Consider the following 27,718-nt stretch of genomic DNA (forward strand, 5'->3'; position numbering starts at 1 on the left):
TTTAAAGGGGTGTGTGTACAGGTAAAGTGGATGAGAGCATGCCATTACATTACAGTACAGCGCACGGGAAACAGCAGGGAGATGATCAGCAAGAGATAGGCCCTGTCCCAAATGGCACACTAAGTATGCATGTTCGGTCTTGTGGACTTACAATGGCTGCCGCGTGCACGTGTCCGTTAAGTCCATGAGACCGTAGGGTGTCCCATTTGTCATTGTAGGTTTCAGAAGGGTGCTCGCGTGCTTTGCGGTCGATATGCACCCTTGATGCGCACTTTTGCCGGACTCATAGGAAGACCACGAGTGCTTATGGTGCTTATTTGGGACAGGGGCAAAGTGGGTTGCTTTCATTAAAGGGGATAGTTACAGTCTTTGCTCTTTGGATGCCACGGTGATCAAAACCCCTTCCTGTAGGGCTTCAGGAAAGAAAAGTTCAAAGTCTTTTATCTAGACTTATTAGGGGTTAAACCCCAAAAATGAAAATTCTGTCATCTTTACTCCGCTTAATGTCATCCCAAAATCATAAAACATCAGTTAATCTTCGAAACACAAACTTTTAATGAAACCTGAGAGATTTCTGTCCCTCCACTGAAAGTCCAGGTAACCAAAAATTAAAAGATCAAATAGGTCATAAAAGGCATGTAAAACGAATCCATATGAATCGAGCGGATTAATCCAATTCTTCTGAAGAGATATGATCGCTTCGTATCGAGAACCAATGAGGTTTTTCTGAGCTTCAGTGTTTACCAAATGTATGTGTGTTTATATGTAAATTAAAGCCTAAATTAAATCAGTTCATCATATAAAGTGAGTGTATCTCTTCACAGAATTTGGATTAAACCGCTTGATTCATTTTATGAAGCCTTTATGACCTTTTCGGCTCTTTTAAATTTGGTTTACCTGGACTTACAATGGAGGGACAGAAAGCTCTAAGGTTTCATTTGTGTTATAAAGATGAATGAAAGTTTTATGGGTTTGAAATGACATGAGGGTGAGTAAATGATGACAGAACTTTCATTTTTGGATGAACTATACCGTAGCAACATCTTCTACGCCACACATCCCTATTGATTAATAAAGCAGAAAGACCACAGACAGCACTGTGCAAATTACACTAGACCTTAAACTGTCTGTTATTACCCAAAGTGATCATCAACCCATATTCTCACATCTATAAGTCACCTCAAGAGGAGCAAAACTCAACTGGAAGCGGTTTATTTTTCAGGGATTTGCTGAAGTTAGTGAGCAGAGCGCTGATAAGATGCCGTGCAAACCAGCCAGGCCAAACCAAACGAGTGCAGACCAGTCATTCTGAGACTTACAGAAGATGGCGGGGGCGGAGCCTGCTGGTGATTGGCTGACTTCAGAGGGGGCTTTAATTGAACTGATATCTAGGCTTTTCCCTATTGAGCGGGAAGGAAAAGGTGGGAAGAGATTGGAAAGATCAGACTGAGAAAGGAGGGCATGCAAAGACGGAACATGGCACACTATTTAACAACATGAATGCAACCTATTATCGAGGCTGAGACTTTTACAGTAAAAACTTATGTCACTTTTGAACACGTCATTTCCACACAAAAGTGCGCAAGGTGAACCAACATTGACTCGTGTGAATAAAACACACATAGCCTTAGCCCACATCTCTCACATTTCTAGTGTTCCTTGAGATAAAAATACCTTCAAGGTGCCCTGGAACGTGTCGCCCAGAAGAGCAGGATGGCAGAGAGCAGAAATACGCCAACACTTCTTATGCAATTTACAAAGTCAGAGGAAGTCATGAGGCCTGTCAGCTGAACCTCAGGGTTATTATGTCACAACAATAGCAGACACGAATTGCATTTCGGTATAAATAAATGCTTTGGATTTTTTGTATATGGACTGTTCAGGCTTGACCTGATAGGAAACCAGATGGATCAAAGTTCAAAGACGTGTGACTGCAGCAAATACACTATAGCCTATTTTAAAAATAAATAAATAAAAATAACAATTTTATATAAATATATATATATTTTTATTTTTAATTATTTATTTTAAAAGTAGGCTATAGTGTATTTGCTATAAAAATAATGATATATATATATATAAATTCTATTTTAATTATATAATTTAGCCTATATAAATTTAAAATAATAATAAAAAAAATTAAATAATTCATATTGCTTTTGTCATTAAAAAAAAGAAGCAATAATCCATTTGAGGCCATGCTATACAGTGATTTTACCATGATTAAAGAGGTTTTATACATAGTCATGAAGAAGTGTTCACAACTCATACTTTCATAACGTGATTACTTGTAACATACACTAACGTTCAATTTTTTTTAAAATGTTTTTGAATAAGTCTCTTCTGCTCAACAAGGCTGCATTTATTTGATCAAAAACACAGTTATATTGTGAAATATTATTAGAATTTAAAATGGCTGTTTTCTATTGTAATATGTTTTAAAATGTCATTTATTCCAGTGATATCAAAGCTGAATTTTCAGCATCATTACTCCAGTCTTCAGAGTCACATGATCCTTCAGAAATCATTCTAATATGCTGATTTGCTGCTCAAGAAACATTTCTGATTGTTATCAATTTTGAAAACAGTTTTTGTGGAAACAGTGATACATTTTTTCAGCATTCTTTGAAAAATATAGTTCAAAAGAACCGCATTTAAGATATTCTGTAACATTATATATATATATTTTAAACTTTAGATCAGTTTAACTAAGTTTCTAGCTGTATTTGAAGACAAAAAAAATGCACGTGGCTTGTTTTTATCCATCAGGAATTTACTAGATTATGAAAAGGGCTTGATGTCGCCATCAGAAACACAGTCCTTAGTAAAATCACTGCGAATGCATGGACTCATGCGGCGTATTGCTTTAATAAAATGCAACCGAAACAAACAGCGCTCACCTTTGACGTCTTCATCCTCAATGGTGGTGTTGCTGCTGTCTGAAGATTCCTGTACGACAGACAAAAGCAAATCAGCGTCTGACCTCACATCTTCATTAACACACATATACCAACGACGAAATACTTACTCAACAAACAGCAACTAACTCCAATAAAGCACGACCAAGACCACTGAGACAAGTGCATCATCACCACAAATGAAGTTGTACATATTACACTTCAGATGAATGACATTGGCAACAGTAAAGTAGACAGTCGCGGGCTGATCTGAGCTCTGTATCTGAAGTGGGTTTAATCTCAGGCTCAGCCACCTGGTGAGGCTGTAACACAGCCATTCAATGAAACTCAGATCCTCTACGCTCTGTTGTGCATCTCCACATCTCTATCCCAGATGGCAGCATTGAGAACGCAGCTGCACCCTCCTCCCCTCTGCATATGCATGTAACCACCCACACACACACACACACACACACGCATTTAGCTTCTGATATATAACAAATGCAAATGTTTGAGCCCCCGTCTGCTCGTATTTCTCTCTTCGGGTTCCTGTGTGTGTTATCAGCCCACCGCAGCAGCGTGAGGGTTTGAGCCACAAACGGACGGTCACACTTCACCCAGCTGTGGCCATGCATATGAGGACGGGCATCCGCCATTATGGAGGCAAGATAGGAAACTTTTTTTTGGTAAGAATCGGAAAGTCTGATTGGATGAATGAAGTTAGTAATCTTTAATAAGAAAGAAACTGATAACAGTATGAAATATTTGTTAAAAAACACATTTAGCTGTGGTTCTCATATGGGAGATGCAGGTTCAGATCTGGCTTGCGTCATGCCCTGATTCTACTCTACATCTAAAATGACGTTTATTAGCATAAAAATAGCTGATTAATTATTGTAAATAAACAAAGACTCTTAAATCACACCCTAAAAAGTCAACATGAAATTAAATCAAACCTTTTTAAGGAAATTAAATAGAGAAAAAAAAATGTTTTAAACTATTTAAAAATACTATATTTGCTAACAATCTGAGTTGGAAACAGTAATCAAGGGGGGTGGACACTATTGTTCAAAAGTTTGGGGTCACTAAGATTTCGTTTTTTGAAAGAAATTAATACTTTTATTCAGCAAGGACGCATTAAATTAATCAAAATGGACAGACTCTTATAATGTTACAAAATATTTCAGTTTCAAATAATGCTGATTTTTCAAGCATTCCACAAAAATACGAACCGTTTTCAACATTTATAATAATCAGAAATGTTTCTTGAGCATCAAATCATCATATTAGAATGATTTCTGAAGGATCATGTGACACTGAAGACTGGAGTAATTATGATCACATCACATGGAGTAAATTATATTCAAATAAACCAAAAGTTCTTTTAAATTCTAATATTTCATAAAAATTTGTGCTTTTACTGTATTTTTAATCCAATAAATGCAACTTTGTTGAGCATAAGATTCTTCTTTCCAAATTTTAAAAACGCTTACCGACCCCAAACTTTTCAGCAGTAGTGTAATATTTCTTTTCTTGCAAATGTGTCATATTATGGATGAAAAATGCATTCTGAATGCAGTTTCGAGTTGACTTTTTAATTAATTTCTGCTTAAAAACATGACTAGCATGGGTCAAATGATTAGACTGAACCATTGGTTTCACTGTTTTAACTGAAACAATTAACATTGAACACCGTACTAAACACCACACTCTTTCTCAAACACTTTCCCATCTTAATGCGAGTACATGCTCAATCACAAACCCAAAACAACAACCTCGCTCGCACCACAGAATAAAGACTGGCAACAGACGACAGAAGCAGAGAGAGGAAGAGAGAGAGAGAGTGGAGGATGAAAGAGAAGAGGATGGGGAGGGAGCTGAGGAAGGATGTACCTTGATCCCATCCGCTGGGTTATGGATAACAGTGGTCTGAGGCTCCTAAAGAGAGAGAGAGAGAGAGAGAGAGAGAGAAGAGGAAGAGGAGGAGACAGCGAGAGAGAGAACGAGAGGGAAAAAGACGAGCAAAATGAGATGGAGGTGAGAGATGGCAAGAATAAAACAAGTGTTAGCAAAAAAAACGAGGAGAAATGTAGAGAGTCTCAGTTAAAGCGAGAGAGAGGAGGAGGAGGAGGAGGAAGATGATGGAGGTCATTAGTCAGAGGTGGCGCTCTGGTTAAAGGCAGAGGACAGCGAAGGTCAAAGCTCAACATCTGAAGCCAGTCCAGAGATGTGAACGCATCCCAGTGCAAACACTGTCGAGCTAATGAGCTCAGCAAATCGACAACTTCTTGAATAACTTTTTAAAGTGCCCCTATTATGCTTTTTAGGATATTACCTTTAATGTAGTGTGTGATATAAATGGAGTTATTGTCTCCCCCCAAATAAAGAACCGACTCTAAAGTCCCTGAAATGAGTCGTCAGTAATTCCCGGTTTGTAACAAATTTGGGCCACACTTTAGTTTAGGGTCCAATTCTCACTATTAACTATTAACTACGACTTTTGTTTCAAACTCCTAATTACGGCTTACTAATAGTTAGTAAGGTAGTTGTTAAGTTTAGGTATTGGGTGGATTAAGGGATGAAGAATATGGTCAAGCAGAATAATGCATTAATATGTGCTTTGTAAGTATTAATAACCAGCCAATATCCAACTAATATGCATGCTAATAAGCAACTAGTTGATAGTGAGAATTGGACCCTAGACTAAAGTGTTACCCACATTTGCATAATGCCCGGCTGTGATCTTCACTGGCTGCCCGCAAACATCGTCTACTTTGACCCTCAAATGCTGTAGTTGTAGCTGAGGTGGATCTGGAGCTGAAGTTCAGATTATGGTAATAGTTTCATTTCCTGCAAGCGGTTGACCAATCACAACAGACTGGGTCATCTGACCAATCAGAGCAGAGCAGGCTCTCAGAAAGGCGGGGTTTAGAGAGACCGAATCCTTTATCAAACTGTTTCAGACACAGTTAGAAAAGAGCTGATGCTGCAATGCATATTGTGAAAATTAAAGTGTTTTTTGACCTTGGATGCATGTAAACTTACAGTAGGAGACTCCAAAACAAAATTAGGAACCTTAAATGTGGCATAATTAGGGCACTTTAATGTCAAGTGCTTTCATTTTAAAACTAAATATATATAAAATCACAAAGATTTTAGATCCAGTTAAACAGGCTAGACTAGTGCGCTAACAGCCTTTTAACAGAATTTAACAGAGTTTTGCTCTTTAAACTTTATAAAATTTTGAAAACCTGCAACCAAAATGATCTATAATTGCAACCGGACACTTAAGTCACACTTCAGACTATGTACGAATATTATTGCATTACATGTTGCATGGACATCAATCAACAGAAAGCTGTGAACTTAAATTATCGAAATATTGACTTTAAATATCAGGGGAACTTCAAGTAAATATCTTAGATCAGCAGACAAAAAAGTTTGGAAATCCCTGCATTTTACAAATTAAAATATAAAGAATAAAAGAAAAATAAAATAAAATAAATAATAGTTTAATAAAGTTAGCACAAGCACACTTTTCAAGCAAAACATTTTAGAAAAAGGTTTGTTAGGTCTGAAATTATGCTTTCAAATGCCATTTAATTTTAATATTTTGTTATCTAATGCAATAACATTTGGACATTTGTGACTCAGGTGGCCAAATACATGTTTGGAGTCACTGCATCTCAAAAATCAATGCAATTGTGAGACTCTAAACAGATATTGCTAAATATTGTTTTACAAACAACACGAAATTAGACAATATTGTACTGATCTACATCACACTTGATTCAGTACAATAATAGAATTCATTTCTATACGTCAGACTTTACAGCATTAGGTCACATAAAAAAAGCAAAAATGCACAGACACATTCACACACAAACACTTATATTTAAAAGGAACATCATAACGGTCATAATGAGTGTCAAAAATAGTGTAAACACAAAGAGCCAACGTCAAAGTTTGGTTGGCTTGCCATTGATCCAAACACACAAATGTTGTCCATGCACACTCAACACACATCTTTATGAAAACATGAAGCTAATTGACGCTCTAAGCATCAAAATGAATCAAATTTGGACTATAAAATCGTTGATCATAACATTAACATGGTTTCGATGACAAAGATGCACAGACACACAGGGCCTATGACAGGTGGCCTGAGACGGGCCAGACGCTGACACAGACAGACATGTGTGAGACAGGAGAAGGAAGCCAAAGTGACAGACGAGTCGGAGCGAGAGAGAACAGAGAGGAATAAGGAGGTAAATACCAGAGCAGGAGAAGGGACGTTTCCTTTGGGACTGGTGACTATGCTGTTTTTCGCACTGTTTGACTGTGGCTGTGCAGAACACAAAAGAGTGTTAAAGGGTGTCAGTGGGTGTTTAAGGACGAGAGGACAGAAAGAGAGAGAAATAGAGAGAGAGCAGGGGTGATAATGTGTTCAGTGGTGAGGGAGTAGATTGTGTTTTAAATCATAATTCATATATTGAGCAGAGGTCTTGGAGATGCATTGAGTGCCCTTTGTTCATCATTTCTAAATCATTGCAAATTTAGATTAATCTCATAAAACCAATCAAGTACACTTCCATGTCCACATCACATTTCCCAACAAAATTAACAAAATAATTACAATTGATTACATTGCACTGATGGAAAATCCAGTTAAAACCAGATTCTGATAGCTGGTTTTACATGGTTTTTATGTGGTTCAAGTTGATCATTTGCTGGTCAACCAACTGGACTACCAACCAGTAAAGCTGGTTAGAGCTGGACCACAGCTTCTTCAGCTTAAGATGCTATGACCTGTTTCCAGCAAGCTGAATGAAAGCATTCAAAATCAAAATGAAGTAAGCAAAAAGTTCAGAAAAACTGTGGTTGGTCCACTGCTTTCTTAGAGAAAGATGCAGTAGGAAAGCCCTTATGAAGCTACGGGAAGTACAATCACAGACAACATCAGACAGACACAGACGCAAGGAAGCGATAACACAACAGACACAATCTAAAACATACACTACAAAGGTCAACACTGACTCGCTACAACCCTCCACATCATGACTAACGCCAACACAAAAACACTACGGCAGGTCTGAAGACCCTCACCCTGTGTTTGAGGAGTCATTTAATGCCATCTGACCCTTTAAATCAATCGCTTGGCATTTGAGCAAGAGAAGAATCAATATAGATCATTACAGAGGAAGAGTAGATTTATTCCACATTATGCATTAAATGACACAAAAGCCCAAAAGGATGAGCAAATGAATGAATGGATAAACAAGAGTGAGATGAGAAAGGGATGGAGGGATAAAGAGATTAGGATTAAATATCATTCTCACCATGTACTGAACGGTGGAGCTGGATTTCCGTTTCTGGGTGGAAAGGAGGTGATGGAGGGATGGAATGAGAGAGTTAAATACATGTTATGATGAACGCTGAGATGAACATTAATCACACAGAAACGGACAGACATATGAGAGGGAGGAAGGCTGAGATAAAGTGAAGCAAGGTGTGGGTTTTTGGCAAGAAAGTAAACTTGTCTGGTGGATAAAAGAGGTTTTGATGTGGTTTAATGTACAGAAGAGCCCTTAAGGCATTCTCTTCTCATTCACTTCTCATTCACTTCTCATTCACTTCTCATTCTCTTCTCATTCTCTTCTCATTCTCATTCTCTTCTCATTCTCTTCTCATTCTCTTCTCATTCTCATTCACTTCTCATTCTCTTCTCATTCTCAATAACCAGCTGATGGGAGTCAGTGCAGGTGTTGACAGAACCGTTCCTGTATCTCTACACTCATGAGCTTATTTTCAGAGAAAAAAAAACGTTCACGGTTTGATAGATAGAACAATACAACGATAGATAGATAGATAGAAAGAACAATAGTGCAATAGATAGATAGAAGATAGAACGAATGAATGAAAGATAGATAGATAGACAGATAGAATGAACAAATGAATGAACAAACAAACGATTGATAGATTTAATGAACAAAAATAGATAGATAGATAGAATGAACAAATGAATGAACAAATGAATGAACGAACAAACAAATGATTGATATATTTAATGAACAAAAATAAAACGATAGATAGATAGATAGATAGATAAATAGATAGATAGATTTATAGATAGATAGATAGATAAATAGATAGATAGATAGATAGATAGATAGATAGATAGATAGATAGATAGATAGATAAATAGATAGATAGATAGATAAATAGATAGATTTATAGATAGATAGATAGATAGATAGATAGATAGATAGATAGATAGAATGAACAAATGAATGAACGAACAAACAAATGATTGATATATTTAATGAACAAAAATAAAATGATAGATAGATAGATAGATAGATAGATAGATAGATAGATAAATAGATAGATAGATTTATAGATAGATAGATAGATAGATAGATAGATAGATAGATAAATAGATAGATAGATAGATAGATAGATAGATAGATAGATAGATAAATAGATAGATTTATAGATAGATAGATTTATAGATAGATAGATAGATAGATAGATAGATAGATAGATAGATAGATTTATAGATAGATAGATAGATAGAATGAACAAATGAATGAACGAACAAACAAATTATTGATATATTTAATGAACAAAAATAAAATGATAGATAGATAGATAGATAGATAGATAGATAGATAGATAGATAGATAGATAGAATGAACAAATGAGTGAACAAACAAACGATTGATAGATTTAATGAACAAAAATAAAATGACAGATAGACAGATAGATAGAATGAACAAACAAATGAATGAACAAACAAAACGATAGATAGATAGAATGACCAAGTGATAAAACGAAAGAATGAACGAATGATAGACAGAACAAACAAACGAGTGAACGATAGATAGATAAATAGAAAAATAGATAAATAAGATAGATGAGATAGATTCAAATTCATAGTTGTGACTTGAAAGGGTCTAAATTCATATCCATCTAATATTTATTGTCGTCTTTTACTTCCTGTCCATTTCATTCATCTGTTCTTTCTTTCGAACTGAACTTGTGTTTGTGGGGGTCTCTAAGAGTTAAGCCATGATCATCCATGCAGTTCATCCCGTAGTGATGCTCTTCATCGTACTGCAGAACGAACGGCAAGACAGCAAGAAAGCGAGAGCACAGAAAAAAGGAGGGAAATGTCAGAATGGAGGAGTGTGTTAAGCCAGTTGCTAAGCAATGAGTGAGGAGCAGTGGAAGGGTCTATTTCTGTCTCCCGCTTCCCAGGGTTCAAACCGCCAACTATTCCTGGAGCGTGAGCTACATTCCCATCCAGGAGGTCCACCCTCCGGCGTTCTCACACTCGGGATTGGGATGATATTGTGGATCTAATGTGAGGCGTGGGAGGAGGAATCATGGAATGATTGGCAGAGAGACTGAAAGTGGCTCATTAGCACAGTTGAGGATTTTACAGGGGTGATGAAAGATCAACACCTGCCCGAGCGGATAATGAGAGCGCTCAAAAAAAGATTCCCGCCGCAGGTGCAGTTTCGAGTGAACTTGTGGATGAGATCCACTCCGCGGCTAACAGGAAGTGAGCTCAGCTCAGTCTGACGGAAATGCTGATGGCGATGAGCTGATTCAGACTCGACCGCAGTCGGATGAGAGAGAGTCAGAGGAAATATTGGTCACTACAATACCGTTCAAAAGTTTGGGGTCAGCAAAAATGTATACTTTTGTTCAGCAAGGATGCATTAAATTAATCATAATTAATTTCTATTTCAAATAAGAACGTTCTTTTGAACTGTCTATTCATCAAATAATGTATCACTGTTTCCACAAACATGTTTTCGACATTGATAATAAGAAGAAATGTTTCTTGAACAGCAAATCAGCATATTAGAATGATTTCTGAAGGATCATGTGACACTGAAGACTGGAGTTATGATGCTTTGATCACAGGAATAAATTATATTTTAAAATATATACAATCAGGGCTTGACATTAACTTTTTTGCTCACCAGCCACTGTGGCTAGTGGTTTTCCAAAGTTACTAGCCACTCATCATTTTCACTGGCCACAATTTTGACATCGATACCATTGGGGGGAAAAAACTACCATACAGATATTTTTAATATTATCTCATAATTTGCCAGCAGGAATATTAGGCTGCTGTCACTTTAAGACCTGATGCACAGATCCATTATACTGTTACACATGCGTTTTCTTTCTCATCTGTTTACTTTCACTTAAAACATAACTGACTGTGTTTGTGTGAATACTTTATGTGTAGACCGGCATTTTTACATAATTTTGTGTGTATTTGACTGTTTAAAAGCAATAAGCAGCGAAAAAGAACTCAATTTAGTGCTGAGAAGCGACTTTATGTGCGCCCACTTTGGGTAAACATGAGTAAAATTATGCACAACACGCGCAATCCCATGCCGAAATTCAAGCCCTGTAACACCAACGATATTCATCCGGAGCAAAAGAAACAAGTGAGTGAGGAGAGGCGGGTTTGTGTGTCTCTCGCTGTCGGAGAAATGAGAGAGAGAAAGCGCACTGGTATCGTGTATCTATTCTGTGGAAAATGAGTATCGGAAGAGTTTTAGATATTTCAGTAGCGATATATATCGAAAAATCTATATTTTTTTACAACACTACATTGCACTTAGTTTATTATTTCAAATGCCTTTTTAAAAGAATACAATAAAAAAAATTATATATTATATATAAAATATAACCCACCTATGGCTATAATGAGTGAGTGTGTTACACGGGTGTTCATGTCAAGCCCTGATTCCAATAGAAAACAGCTATTTTTTAACTACAGTAACATTTCTCAATATTACTGTTTTTTTATTGTATTTTTGATCAAATAAAGGCAGCCTTTGTGAAGATAAGACTTATTCAAAAACATTTAAAAAATGTAACTGACCCCAAACATCTTTGATATCTTTCTATGTCAGTATAAAACTTGTACAGTTCACCCAGAAATGAAAATTAACGTCCAGCAAGAGGATGAGAAACTTAAGCGAGGAAGCTAAAGTTCAAGCAAGTTCACTAACCTGTAACACACTGAACAAATTTAAAGCATAATGTCTGAGACGGTTCAGCCCAAATATCCTCATTTATTCAGGACTAATGTTACAGAAACGCAGCATCAGCGCAGGAGAGAGTCGCAGGATTTTCCTTGGGGAGCTTTTTTAGCATTAGGCCTCATAAAAACTTGCAGGCTAAAAGATTACGTAACGCATGATTAATGCTGCGAGTGGAGGGGATTATTCTCTAGATTAGACCCCACATCCAATCCCTAATAGAGAGCAGTCACAGTTTCATTTCTAATTCTGCGGCGCAATAGAGGTGAAAGCCGACCTTTTTCCTCTGTCTGAGAGGATTAATTGTTATCAGAACAAATGAACCTGCAAGTGCACTCTCTCTAACAGCTCATTACAGGTCAGAGGTCAACATCTGTGCGCGTTCACCTGATGCCGTGTGACGCACGCCGGGCCGTGGACACGACTCGAACAATGACTGAGGCTCAATGGGTGAATTATATAGGCGTAACGGAATAAGATTCAGAAGTCATTGAAAAATCAAGCTTACACTTGGGCTGAGTGTTTACTGTGTGACGACAAAAACGGGTAAACTGGTGAAGATTCTGCAACATTGTTTCTATTGCAGAAGTTCATGGTGCAATGTTTATGTAGTTTAAGTTGTTTAAGGTTGCAACCAGAGTTGCTATTAACTATACCTAAAACCATTTAAAAATAGTTTTTGTTTGCTAAAAATAAATCTGAATTAAATAATAAAAAAAATAAAAATAAAAAAATAAATAATAATAATAATAATATTTTTATATATATATATATATATATATATATATATATATATATATATATATATATATATATATATATATATATATATATATATATATATATATATAAAAACATACAAGTGATGTAGCAGTCATTTTTTAAAATATATATATATATATATATATTCGCATCTCATATATAATATATATTAATATCTAACATAATTTTTTTTGTTTACATCATATTTGTGTGTATATATATATATATATATATATATGTATGTGTGTGTGTGTGTGTTGCATTAGCAATTTACTGAAACAAAGCAATTTTAAGTTGTGCTAAAACAGAACTTACAGAACTAAAACAGAAATAAGAAATATTAATAATATTAATAAAATAGATTTTTTTGACAAATAAAAACATAAGAATGACAAAAGCAAAAAATAAATAAAATTAAACAAAAATAGAAGCTAATTCAAAATATTAATAAATACTAAAATAGCACAAATACTAAAATAACCCTAGTTGCAACATCACAAATATTCAGTTGTTCGTATAAAGGCTATTTTACTCCTTCAAGTGCGGCTCACCCAACCTTATTATTATTATGCTTTTGAATTAATGAATGAATTTTAATTGTTGAACTGTCACATAAAGTAAAGCTGTTTTGCCAGATTTATCATTCATTTGTTATGCAGAATCTTTCGCTATCCATCCATTGAGTTGCAAATAATAAAACTGAATTTTATTCAGATTATTTGTGAATCATTTTATTCACTGAATTATCCAAAACAGGCATTAGTTTATGATTCTGTAATTTTTGGATTGAAATCCTGGAACAAATAGCTATATTGTGATATATCCTGACACTAATGTAATATTATTCATATTATGAAACAAGATTATTATACCACCCACCACTACCTCATCTTACTTGATCACTTGAATCTAATCTTGCAGAGAGTCAGAAACACACAGAACATGGAGACGGACACAGCGAACGCAAACACACACACACACAGATCAGCTTCAGACACCAAATCAAAACTTCCAGCACTTAATAGACACGAGACGTTCAGGATCCCTCCTCTACGGGAAACTGGGCAAATGCGAAGAGAAAGAGAAAAAGGTGTGAAAATGGAAGAGGAGAAGGGAAATAAACGGGGTCTTACCTTGACATCGGCCTTCTTGTTGAGCAGGCTCTTGGCTGCTGTAGACGGGGAGAGAGGAAAGGCAAACATCAGCACGCTGGGAGAGGAGCAACAGTCAACATTACAGGAGCGCTAATGGTGCTCGGCCTGACATGTCACATAACTGTCCGAGCCAGCTGGGGAAATCCCCCCGTCCCACATCCAGAGGATTAAAGAAACACTACATGAGTACACACACACACACACACACACATCACGGGCAGAAGTGTGCTGTGTGTTAGCGAATGCACTGTGCGGCCCAGAGCGAAAACTGGTCAAATAAAAATCACTCGATGTGATCGAAACACCCCGTCGAGGAGAGAGGGGTCGGTGACTGCCATGCAAACGCAAGGGGATGCGCTGGTGCACGTGCAGAAGAGTGCAAGCAAACACACACACACACACACACACACACACACACGCACGCACGCACAGGTACCCAGCTAAATGCATAGTATAGACTTCTGTTTATATACTACTTTATATAACGCAAATTAATAGCTACTAAACATCCATTAAACAAACTTACTTGAAAAGCCAAATTACTTTAGATTTTTGTTGCTGCTTTAAGTAAATTACCTGAGGTTTAGGTTTAAAACAAGATATAAATCAAAATAAACATGAAACATAAAAATCGGTATTCAGGTAATAGTTGTTTTAAGAATATTTTTACATTAAATCAAGACAAAAATATAGATTAATTACTTCATTTTTTGCAGTGTAAACCTGATCTAAACTCTAATTCAACCCCTAAAATAGAAGTTTTTTTTTCCATTTTTAGAATTTTTTTTATATTACCGTTCAAAAGTTTGGGGTCGGTAAGATTTTTTAAATGTTTTTAAAAGTCTCTTCTGCTCACCAAGGCTGCATTTATTTGATCAAAAAAAAACAAAAACAAAAAAACATTATTATAATTTAAAATACCTTTTTTCTATGCAAATATATAAAACGCAATTTATTCCTGTGATCAAAGCTGAATTTTCAGCATCATTACTCCGGTCTTCAGTGTCACATGATCCTTCAGCTGCTCCAGAAATCTCTCTTATTATTATCAATGTTGAAACCAGTTGTGCTACTTAATATTTTTGTGTCAATTGTCAGGATTATTTGGTGAACAGAAAGTTCAACATTTCTTTGAAATAGAAATATTAAGCAATTTTACTGTGACTTTCTATCAATTTTATGAATCCTTGCTGAATAAAAGTAAAACAAATTACAGATCCAAAACATTTGATTGGTAATGTATATTATTCACTTTATTTATAAATGCTTTTAACAACCTTTAATTTAGTTCACTTCTAGGACACTTTTCTCTCCAAAGTACAGTTAAATAAACCCACAAACACACAAACACACACACACACACACACACACACACACACACACACACACACACAGTGCAGTTTAAGCATGATACGTTCAAACATTTGCTTCATGAGGTGGCGAACACCTGTTTCCATAAAATGCTATTCCTGCCACAAGCGAGGATGTTAAAGTTTGTCAAAGTGAATAAAAACTGTAATTGACAACTTTACATCCCTAAAATGAAATCAAATGAAATGGAGCCAGCAAATCCTGTGTGAACTTTAAATCTTTGCTGCCTTGACAAGATGAAATAAATATTCTTAGCGTTTCTATGGCGCTAAAGTCCCTGACTTTATTAATCCGTGCAGATAAGAAGAAGGTGCTGTGTGGAGGGGAGGGTTGAGAAAGAGAGAGAAAAAGAGCGAGAATCTTACCTTGACACAAATGTTAGAGGCAGAGAGGAATGGAGAGAAGGAGAGATTAAGAAAGAATAGATTAAGAGAGAGAGAGAGAGATCAGTACTGGTTCATGATCTGGTGTGTGTTCGTCTGGACGAGGGCAGGGGGTTCAAATGTGTGTTTCTTAACTGCCATATAACAAAGGTTAACTTTCCATCTTTGGTTTGAGTTTCAAATCTTTATCTTTGCCATGTTGTGCCATTATCAAGCCTTTTCCTCCATGACACAATTGCAGTGACACCTAGAGGCGGCAATAAACCCGATGCACCTAAAACCTCTGAGACACACACACACACACACACAAAAACAGTGAAGACGTGGAGCAGAGACGGAGAGATGGGCATCTGTGGGGGAAAAAAAGATTCTACAAAAAAGATCAAAATGATCAAAATTAATAATTCCGACTGCCAGGAATTATTTTAAAATTGTGAAGCAATGCACTATGGGTAAACCGTTGTGTTACACATGCTGTTCAACCAAACTAAATTCAAAACTTGCAAAAAATGTCAAGTATAAATGGACCACAAGGTATTATTATATTTCAATATAATGTATATGGATTGTATTTGCCACTGTTGACTTTGAAAAATAAAATAAAAATGTAAACATAGAAAAAAAAACATTTTTAATTTAAATATTTATATAAAATGTATGGAGCCGTTAAACTGCCCTTATGGTGATGGAAAAAATATGAGATGGGAAGAAAAAAATATATATGTCAATGCTTTTATGTTCCCGTGCAAAACTTTTGCATTCCCCCGAGAAACTTTGCGTTCCCTCACAAAACTTTTGTGTGCCACGTTGTGTTCCCTTGCAAAACCTTTGTTTCTGCCGAGTAACTTTTGCATTGCATTGCATTGTGTTCCCTCACAAAAATTGTGTTCCCGCAATAATCTTTGTCTCTCACAAGACTGATGTGTTCCCCAGATAAACTTTCTCAGAGGCAAGTTTCTCAGAGAAGCACAACACATAATTTCTCCTCGCATCTCATATTATTTCCATCACCATATCCCTTTAGGGCAGGGTTCCCCAAATCCGGTCCTGGAGGACAAACGCCCTGCAGAGATTCCCTCAAATCCTGTTCACACTCACCTGGAAGTCTGTAGACCTTGACTAGCTTGTTCAGGTGTGTTTGATCAGGGTTAGAGGTAAACTCAAGGACCGGATTGGGAAAACCCTGCTTTAGGAGCTCAATGAAAATGTACATTTACAAACAAAAGCAAAAAGTTATCTGTGGCAATCAACAGGAGTCCACAGACATTAAACTCAGAATAAGCTAATAATATTCCTTTAACCATCGCTGAAAACTTGCTGCATAGATGCTGGAGTAAAAGTGTCCTATAATTGAATGCCGAAAGGACATTGAACCCCCTTTCCCGAACACACAGGTTTGAGACGCATGCACTCGGATCGGATGACATCAGGCTTCTCCTGCATCACAAGACATGCGTGCGCTCTCGTGCAACGTTCAGTCATCGGGCAAGAGAAAGAGAGAGAAACCTATAATCAAGAGATCTGACACACAAAAGAAACCCAAGGGAAGAAGAGGAAGGACACGACTGAAGGATGACAGATTGCACATGGATGGATGGATGGATGGAGAGAGCGAGAGAGTGCAAAAAAAAAGAAATAAGGAGAGATAGATGGACCCTGTTGGAAAATCCAGCTCCTGAAATGCCACTTTAAATCTGAATCTGCTGCGATACTACTTTTCAGATTTACCTGCACATTACACTTGTCACTTTACATGTCTTATGTTTACATCTGAATCTGCAGTCTCCGCACTCCACTCACTTCTATTCATACGCATATGAAAATAAACCATGGTTTTATTGTGGTAAGAGTGGAGTAACCATTGTTTTTTGGTAGATTGATACCATTTGTATAACAAATTCCATGGTTAAACTATGGTTAGTGTAGCAAAACCATGTTTAATTTGTGGTTACCATGGTTAGTAACCATGATTTTTTTGGTTTTGTTTGTAGTAAAAGTATTTTAAGTTTAATTTTCGTAAGGGATGTGGACATCCAGACCAGAAACAATGAAAGTTCAGCTTAAACAAGACGATAATGCATATAATACAGTCTGGCTGTGGAAAAATATGTTGTTCTAAGTTTAACATATGCTGGTCTAGATGGTTAGTGGGTCGTGGTTTTGATCTGGTAGAAGATCTTGGCCAAACAGTTAAACCATTTTAGATCAGCAAAAACCCGCAGTCAAAAAAACAAAAACTTGACTGCTTAAAACTAATATGACCTGGCTTTTCCAGCAGAGGAGAGAAAAGATAGATGATTTTGTGAGCCGTTCACACTGATAGTGATGATAGTGATTCATCAACAAAATGATGAGGAATTTTTCATTTTTATTAATAGCAGCTGGTTTGAGCAGAAACTATTGCCGGTGCAACAAGGCATATTTAATGCATTTAAAATACTTTTATAATGCATTATACATAAAGGCTTTAAGTAAAGTGTTACCGTTATTTTTCCTTCACGCAAATAGAGCAGCAACCACTAATAGAAGAGAGTAATTTCACTATCCAAATGCATTTAGATTTGCATTTTATCCAAAACAACTTCAGGTACACTAATGTTCAAAAGTTTGAGGTCGATAAGATCTTTTAATGATGAAGTCTCTTATACTCACTTATTTGATAAAAAAAAAATACAGTAAAAACAGTAATATTGTGATTTTTTTTCTTTTTTTGCTATATGAATATATTTTAAAATATAATTTATTCCTGATGCAAAAGCTGAATTTTCAGCATCATTTCTCCAGTCTTCATTGTCATTCTAATATGCTGATTTGCTTCTCAAGAAACATTTCTTATTCTTTCTCTACCAGTTGATCTAATACAAACTGTGTCAGAAACTGTGCATTCTAAACGATTCTGTTTCATGCATTTATAATCGCGCATCTTGTGATGCATTATTCACTGACGTTCCTCTCCTGAACTCTAATTTTTCAGCTGCTTCATTTGCGATGAGGTTTTTTTTTTACAAACAATGGCTGTTTGCGCAGCCCAGGGCAGAACAAACGCCCACTACAATCAACGATACAGCTACACGAAGTGACCCCGCAGTCAGTGTGAACGGGGCTTCATGAAGCCTGCAAAACAGAGAGATGGAGAGGACAAAGAGAGAGAAATGAAGGAATAAAGAAGGAGAGATCTAATGGCCATTCCCAAAGTCAGCCAGCGGCGTCCGCAGTGCTGAACACGAGACCGCTGTAACCGTGACATGCTCCAAGCTCCATGCTGAATATGAGTCATGAGAAGATGGATGGATGTGACGAGGGCTACCTTGTTCCACCAGACCGGCGGTGGTCCCTGCCGCAGCGGCGGCCGCAGACACTGAGGAGGGAGCCGTGGTCTGCCTGCCCACTGTCACACACACACAGACACACACATATGCCCATCGTGCCATAGACCACTGCTTCTCAACTGGTTTTGCCAACACTGAATCAATATTGCGTAATGCTCAAAAGTAACCCCCCCATAAAAAGCCTATCTCAGAAGGCCAGATTTAGTGGCTACCCAAGTAAGGTTTCCATTTGTTTTTTCAGGTTCAAAAAGCTGTATTGTTTTTTTTCTTTCTTTTCTTCTTAGGCTACACATATAACCGTCTGGAAAAGGTTTTATTCTGGAAAAAAGTAAAACGATTCACTTGTTTTCTCGATGCATCGATTACAAATCCTGCGGATGCATATGCATAGATCTTGAAACATGGATTTTTGAATCATGAATTGCTCGTTTCAATCAATAATTGAGTCAAAATGCTAAAAATTGAGTTAATTACGGTTCTGTGAAGTATTATTCTACTTCACTATTAACTGACTGAATAAATATTTTTATTTTAATAAGATGAATATAAGTTTAACCCAGTGAAGTCTATGCAGTGTTTTATTTTACATTTACCGGTATTAATTTATTACATTTCTGTAGCTTTTCTCACTACTACTACTACTACTACTACTACTACTACTACTACTACTACTACTACTACTACTACTACTACTACTACTACTACTACTACTACTACTACTACTACATTTTTCTGCTTGTCATTTGTTTAATTGTTCTTATATTGATACTGACTGATTACTGGTTTGCTTCAATAATTGCTTTTAATTGAAAGCTTTTTACTTAACATTTGGCAAGTATTAACTTTTTGAAATTGTATTGAAACTGGTTTCAAGAATTGGCATCTAAAGTAACAACCTAACTATAACAACTCGATTTCCAGCTAAAATAACCATATCATTATATATATTGTGAAATAAAATTAAGTTTATGGTCATATCGAACACCCTCACTATGAATGTACGTAAAAAGAAACAAAATGAAAGCATTAATCGACATTTGCAACAAAAAAAAGTCCTGTATCGACCTATGATTGAAACGATTCACTGTCTGGGTGCCCCTATGGGTGAGAGATTGCAAACCAAACCTGGGCCAATCAGCAGTGGGCAAAGTGACATTTATCTGATGCAACATAGCAAATATATTTTGACAATTAATATTCAACTTTTTTTTTTTAAATATTAATATTAATATGCTTACATATAAATACAAGCTTTAAAATATATAAAGATTTTAAACCACTTTAACTTCCACTCTTTGTGAACCTATATAATTTAATTAAATAAATAAATGTAGTTGATTCACTTGCATTAATACAGCCAGATATTTCCATGCAATTGAATGAAACTGATGCTCTCCATGTTTTGTGAGATTGCTGATTGGCCGGTCGCTGCAGATGTCACACTTTCAGGCACACGCACTGAAGAGTAAATCATAAGATCAAACCCCGAGTTGACGTAAAACATTAATACCAAATGCGCTGAAAATGTTCTTCTGCCAAGTGACAGACAAATTAACACCATAGCACCACAGACATAAGGCCTTTGACGTTAGCAGTTAGATACATTTTTAGGTCACGGCACACCAGTTGAGAAGCACTGCTGTAGACATTGAGAGAGAAACTAAAGGATAGAACAGTGTGTGTTAGCGTGGAGAGAGTTAGCTGGAAACACAAGCTGCTGTCTGCAACCAGAGAGGGATTTTGAGAGTCCATTACAGTAGTAATCATATAATGAGTTTTCCCCTGTCATTCTGGAATAAAGAAAAGGCTCATTTTCTTGTCAAGCTCTCTTCGGGGAGCCACTCTCTCCTATCAGCGGGGAATAAACGCCACTTTTGCCAGCGCCGATCTACGGCAAAGCATTTATTTGGGGGTTGGAGTTTTGGTTTTGTGAGAAGAAAGTAGAAATACAGAGGGAAATAAGTGACAGAGAGGAGGTAAACAAAGAGATGAAGATTAATCCATAATGCAATCTAATGTTCACCCACATTTACTCTTTTCAAAAAAGCGTACAGTACATACAGTACAGTCGGATTCATGAACAAACGACTTTTTATGAGCTGGTTCTTTTACTGATTCAGTCAAGACGACTCGCTGGGTTATTGGTTTGAATCTAATCTATTGAGTTGTGTGCTTCAGAGAAGTTGCTGAATTAAACCGGACTTGCTCACTGAATGGATGTTTGACGTGTAGTTAAAGATACACGTTAAAAAAAAGAAGAAAAAAAAGAAAAAAGAAAGCGCTAAATATTTTAAATAAAAAAATAAAACATAAAACAAAAAATAGGTAACAAGTATCATTTGTTGTCAATAATTGGCTTAACTGGACTTGGCAATTTCATAGTAGAAAACAAAAAGTCTATACAGTAGATGTACATAATATTATTATTAATGAATTTATGAAGTAAATAATAATATAATGTAATATAATATAATTAGGGCTGTCAAAATTAACACAATTAATACAGCATCCGTTTTTTTTCTGTCAACCTTTGGCAAGCGTTACATTATATGATCACGCTCTTATTCACACAAGTGCTTTTAAACCATTCAAGTGCAATAAGACACGAAGAGAACGCAGTGCCTTACTGGTGCGCGCCTGTGACAAAATGCCCGTCTGTCGAGTATCCTCACAAGCACAGTTAAACGAGTTCAAGTTTGTGACATTAATGTTAATCAAAGATCAAAAGAAACAGAAAATCACTCACTGCTCTTTTTTAGCTTTAATAATAACTTTTGTAGCTTTTGTAGATTAATCTATATTTTATTTATAATTCATGCAGTGACGACTGTGAAGTGTTTGATAACTGAATGCCTTTAATTAATGGCAAAAATTGAGAAAAAAAATTATTTCATTAATTAGTAGCCGTATTGGTATCAGTGATACTGGCTTTCTTTCATTAAAAGATGCCATTAAACAAATATTTTAAATATAGGCTACTGTCTTTACAGTATGTTGTTTCTACATTCATTTGGAGATTAAATGTGTAATTACTACAATATAAAAATATTTTAAAACTTTAAATGTTAGGTGCGATTAATCATGGTTAATTAGTTCATTTTTTAATCAATTGACAGCATATATATATAAAAGAATATATATATATATATATGTAAAAAAAGAATGTATGTATGCATGTATATTATTACATAAATAAAAATGTCCAAATTTTTTCTTTAATCAAAGACAATTTCTCTAATATTTTTTTCTACTATGAAATAGCCAAGTCAGATTTATTTATGACTTTTGTGATGATTAAATTCTTTCAATTTCTCCCCCCCAAAAAAGCCAGAATAAGGGCATATACTGTATATACATATATATACATTTTTTATGTCCCTATCAAAGGCCGAATAAAAGATAAGGGAATGACATATGAGGGCAAGTGTGTGGAGTGATGCTCGGACACTCCCACGCCTCCTCTACCACTGAGTCACCCCGCGGGATGAGGTAATTACAGTAATGAGAGGAGAGAGAGGACGTGTGACGAGCCTCTGATGGAGAGAGCAAGAAAGAGAGAGAGAGAGAGAGAGAGAGAGAGAGAGAGTGGCCATCTAAAACACTCCTCAAACAGGAACACTGTCGCTTCCGCCCACCAGCCTGCTGTTGAAGTGCGAGCGAGGGAGAGTGTGTGTGTGTGTGTCGGGAAGTGAGAGAGCAGATGCTTCATTACAGCAGATATAAATCACATGTTATTATAAACGCCAGTTATCACAAGCAGCATTTGGCACAGCTACAAACATCTAAAATACGAGGCCCGCTGCTCACAATCGCCACGCACTTCCTACAGAACCACACGTCTCTGAATCAATCTGTCAGGACACGGCCCGACTCTGAACGTCCAGCTGCTCTCCAAATCCAACAGTCGGATAAGAAACTGCGCATCGTTCCCTTAGCTGCGAGATTTCCTTTTGTACTGAAGTGTCTGATGCCTCAAACCACAAGGCGGGATTTATTAATAGCATAAATACTTAAGTAGATAATTTAAAGGGATAGTACACCCAAAAATGACAACTCTGTCATCATTTGCTCACCCTTATGTCTGTCCAAAACAAGGAATGATTTCCTTTCCTCCGTCGCAGAAAAAAATTGTCAGACAGAATGTTCATTTTGACATGATAAAAGTGAATAGTGATGACCATCCAAAAAGCACAATAAAAGCACCATTTTACTTGTCCATTATATTATATATATACACACGATACACTATATTACTTCTGAAGACATGGAAAAAAGCTTTTACTCTTACACAAAGCTATCAGTTGGTTTCAGAAGACGTGAAATATAGCAAACAAATGGCATTGATTCATTTTATGTTTTGTAATCATTAGAGCTGCTAGTCACCATTCACTTGCATCATATGAAAATTGCATAATTGTATGCATTAAACTAAAAATAAAGAGTCATACGAGTTCGGCGTGATCACAATTTTCATTTTGGGGTGAACAATTCCTTAAGAGTCAGTTTTGTTTTTGTTAACTAAAACTATTAACAAAATTGGGGCGGGAATAAAGCTAAAATAAAATAAAATATAAATATTAGAAGCAAAATTTTAACAAAAATTATAAATGCTGCCTTGACAACTATTAAAAATAACTAAATTACTTTAGTTTACTTTAATTACTAACACTAAAATAAAAATAAATTAAAGCTAAATAAAAAAAACAATAAAAATAACAAAAGCAAATAAATTACTAAAATTTAAATGTAAAAATATAAAAGGAAATGCTAATTAAAAATATTAACATATACTATAATATTATATAATTGAGGCTTTTAGAATAGAAGTCAGATTCATTTATTGATTTGTAATTCTTAATTCCTCTACTTTAAGAAGTCAGATAGTTCAGCGAGCGCGGTCCGGGTTGGTCGAGTGATTGTGCAGGCGTTTGTTTTTGTCTTTTTGGGCACTATGTCTATGCAACAGTTGGTCTAGTGATTAAGTACATAATGTCTTGATGTGAACTTACCTGAGAAGTTGCGCGACACCAGCATGGTGGTCAGAATTGCACCCTAGATGCGAGAAAGAGACAGTAATGTAAACAGAAGAATCAAGCGGTGGTTTTCAGACATATACAGATGAAATACATCTAGGGCCCTATTTTAACGATCTGAAACGCAAGTATCAAATGCGAAACGCAAGTAACTTTGTGGGCAGATCTCGCAAATCTAAAAGGGGTTGGTCTGAAGTAGCTTCATTAATCATAGGTGTGGTTTGGGCGTAACGTGAAATAAACCAATCAGAGCGACATCTCACATTCCCTTTAAGAGCAGGCGCGCTTGTTCCATGGCGGTTTGCTATTATAACGGCGGATTTGCCAGACGCACGCCAGGAGCGTTTCACAGCCGAGGAGACCGACGTTCTTGTCAGGGCCGTAAAACACAGAGAAGTGACATTGGGGATGGAGAAACACACACAAATTAGCTTCGGTTAAACAGGCGTATGATAATTTGGGTAAATGTGTAAGCTAGATTATAAATGCCTATTTTTTCACATCTTCATGGACACCACAATGATTTCCCTCTGTGGTAATATTTTTCCTTGTAATTATGTATGATTTGCAAAAATGGGAACTGCTGCGTGTAGATGAGAGAAGCAAAGTGTATGCGCGTTGTGCACACGCTACATTATGGCCAAGCATGCGCCCTTAAAATAGCATATGAATAACATGCGCCACTTTAGACTAGGTTTTTCCTGGTCAGTGGCGGAATTGTTTTCTGAAACTGCAAAATAGCACCAGGGAACGTTTGCGCCGGAACACACCTCCTCTTTTCGCTGAACCGCTCCCGGGAGCGCAAGTTCATTCCCTAATTTACTGACGTGCGTCTGTGGAGGGAAAAGTCCGCTCTGCGTCGGGTGCAAAATAGGAATGATACATGTGTCGGTGTACAAAGTCAATTGCGCTGGGTGCAAGATAGGGCCCCTAGTTTCAGGTACAGTGACTTTGAAGAAGAGACATCAGCAGACCTTGAGTTTCCTTCTTGCGTTGAACTTCTTCAGGCACTCGACTGTTTCCTGTCTGTGCATCATGGACGCCACAGTGGAGCGTTGCTGTGAGAAACAGAGGAATCATTTTATTGATTCAAATTATAAGAATAATGTCTTTTGTGTCTTAAAGTTAATATAAAAACTAAAACAGATCACATTACTTGAAATATACCACATCTCAGACGTAATATGGGCATCATGTTGACTTTAAGCATAAGTATTCTGGTGTGTGTTGGTATTTTGTTCTGGTCGGTGGCCGGTAATACTCACACAGACCCACGGGTGTTTAAGGGCCTCTTGTGCCGTGATTCTCTTGGCTGGATTGATGGTCAACATCTGATTGATGAGGTTTTTGGCTTCAGGGGTAACCGTGTCCCATTCTGGGGAGGGAAACTACAGGAAACATAGGAACACAGTTATATTTTGACTCCACAAGTTGTACTGTATGATCGAAAGCAAAAGGGGACTCACATCATAAGCCCCAGCTTTGATCTGTTGGTAGAGCTTGTGCTGGTCTTCATCCCAAAATGGAGGATATCCCACCAGCAGAATATACAGGATGACTCCTGCAATGACATTATAGACATTTCACTAATACCAGATTCTATGCAAATCTCTAAATTATATTATAAAATTATATATTTAATAGATAGAGAGAGATCGAGAGATAGTTTAACTAATTTAAAATGAGAGAGACAATTTTATATATTCATATATACAAAGAGAGAGAGAGAGAGAGAGAGAGAGAGAAATAATAACACACATTTTTTTTCAAATATATTTTAACAAATGTAAATAATATTATATAAATTATATTAAAATATAATAAATATAATCCAAAAGGCAAATATTTTAACCTAAAGGGCAATATATATATATATATATATATATATATATATATATATATATATATATATATATATATATATATATATATATATATATATATATATTATATTATATTATATATTTTAACAAATATTTATAAACAGTATATAAAAATACAATATAAATCTAAATCGAAAGTGGCAAATTTTATCAAAACAATAGCATTTTTCATGTCTAATTTATTTAATAATATATTTCTAATTTAAAATGAGAGAGACAATTTTATAAAAAAAAATAATAAAAAAAATAATATATATATATATATATATATATATATATATATATATATATAGAGCAAGAAAAATATATATAACAGATATTTTATCAAATGTAAATAATATTATATAAATTATAAAAATAAAATATAAATATAAACTAAAATGACAAATGTTGTCAAAACAGTTACGCTTTTAATGATGTCTAATTTATTTTTTAATAAAAAAAAAAAAAAAAAAAATTATAATATAATATACATAATTTAAAAAAATTTGTTTTTTAAATAATGGAAATATATTACATTAAATAAAATACAAATAAATATTAAGTTAATATTTTAAAAAGTATAAATTATATTATTTACTTATATAGAGGCATATTATATAAAATGTAAACTAAAATTCTGTTCAAGATTGATTAAGTTTTAATTAGCAACAAACAAACATACAAAGATGCTACACAGTGGAACACTAATAATGAGTGTTACATTTTGAGAATGACTGTGAATCTGTGAATTGCTTCATTGATATACAAACTGTCCTAATAAACCACTTAGTTGAAATGAATCACTCCCAACCACAGACAAAACAACACCATCCCAACCCACAGATCTGCAAAGTAATTAAACCGCTCAACTAGAGATACTCTAGAGAAAGTGGACGTGAAACAGGACGATGGTGAAAGCGGCGCTTGGCAACAGCCTCTTGACAACACCTGCCGGAAAGAGCTCTCCACATCTGAGAGCTGATGCGTCTGAATACGTGTGGGGTGTCGAGCGAGAAAGAAGATAGAAATAGATGCAAAGAACTCTATCGGGAGGGAGTGTGTGACTCACCACATGCCCAAATGTCCACAGGTTTCCCATAAGCCTCCTTTCTTAGCACTTCTGGGGAAAGGTAACCTGGCGTTCCAGCAAACCCTGCGTGCGAAAGTAAAAAAAAACAATACACATCTGAAAATGCAACATACAGACTCTTTCCATCTCAACGCTGTCTGGATGTTACAGGCCATCTGGGTATCACAGTGTACATGGAAATAACTAAATATTAAGGTGAGACACGGCAGGTCAGTTTTGAGATTTTGGACTAGTTTACTCCTTCAATATGTGTTCATTCAAGCTGCTATAAAGAAAACGTTGAAAATATACATTAAGATGTTTATTTTATTACATTTTGTTTACTTGCGGCAGAAAGTTTCTCCCGAATTTACCAAGAAGTTATCATTCCAACGCGACATGCCGAGTCCCGTCTGTTTACTGAAGTCTGTCATGACCGTTGTAAAGCTCTGAGTCTCCTGCACAACGCTATGTAACCCAAATATGGGCATTTCCTTTCAATCAGTAACCAATCGTGAATGTCCAAAGGGGGATTTAAAGCTAATGACGAAATCTCATTTAGAGCTATTAAATCTTTAAATGCCGTTTTCTCGAAATGAGTTTTTTGTCATTCTCCAGTACAAACATCTCAGCCTATATAGCACCTATGTACACCAAACGTTCCAGTTATACACTTAGCAGTATTCTGAAGATATTTTCAGAGGGATTTGTTAATAAATCATTCTTGGCCTGATTTGTGAGACATTTTAATTAAAAAAAATTGGCGAAAATCGATTTTTTAAGG

General features: G+C 35.9%; 1 protein-coding gene across 19 annotated transcripts in view; it reads right to left on the minus strand.

Moving 5' to 3' along the window:
- camk2b2 (calcium/calmodulin-dependent protein kinase (CaM kinase) II beta 2) overlaps positions 1–27,718 on the minus strand; it is a 71,922-nt gene that overhangs the window by 10,123 nt on the left and 34,081 nt on the right. For 2 of the 19 annotated variants that reach the window (XM_084400175.1, XM_084400173.1), the window contains exons 8-17: positions 26,935–27,018; positions 25,467–25,561; positions 25,266–25,388; positions 24,975–25,058; positions 23,977–24,019; positions 13,864–13,901; positions 8,237–8,269; positions 7,174–7,242; positions 4,791–4,835; positions 2,901–2,949 (exon numbers count right to left, since the gene is read on the minus strand). In XM_084400175.1, coding sequence (XP_084256301.1) covers positions 2,901–2,949; positions 4,791–4,835; positions 7,174–7,242; positions 8,237–8,269; positions 13,864–13,901; positions 23,977–24,019; positions 24,975–25,058; positions 25,266–25,388; positions 25,467–25,561; positions 26,935–27,018 — 663 coding nt within the window. Of the gene's footprint in view, positions 1–1,319; positions 1,401–2,900; positions 2,950–4,790; positions 4,836–7,173; positions 7,243–8,236; positions 8,270–13,863; positions 13,902–18,945; positions 19,027–23,976; positions 24,020–24,974; positions 25,059–25,265; positions 25,389–25,466; positions 25,562–26,934; positions 27,019–27,718 lie in introns of all 19 variants that reach the window. The other 17 variants (XM_084400176.1, XM_084400177.1, XM_084400183.1 and 14 more) reach the window with 14 other exon arrangements.

Source organism: Rutilus rutilus (genome assembly GCF_951802725.1).
Source record: "Rutilus rutilus genome assembly, chromosome: 25".
NCBI lineage: Eukaryota > Metazoa > Chordata > Actinopteri > Cypriniformes > Leuciscidae > Rutilus > Rutilus rutilus.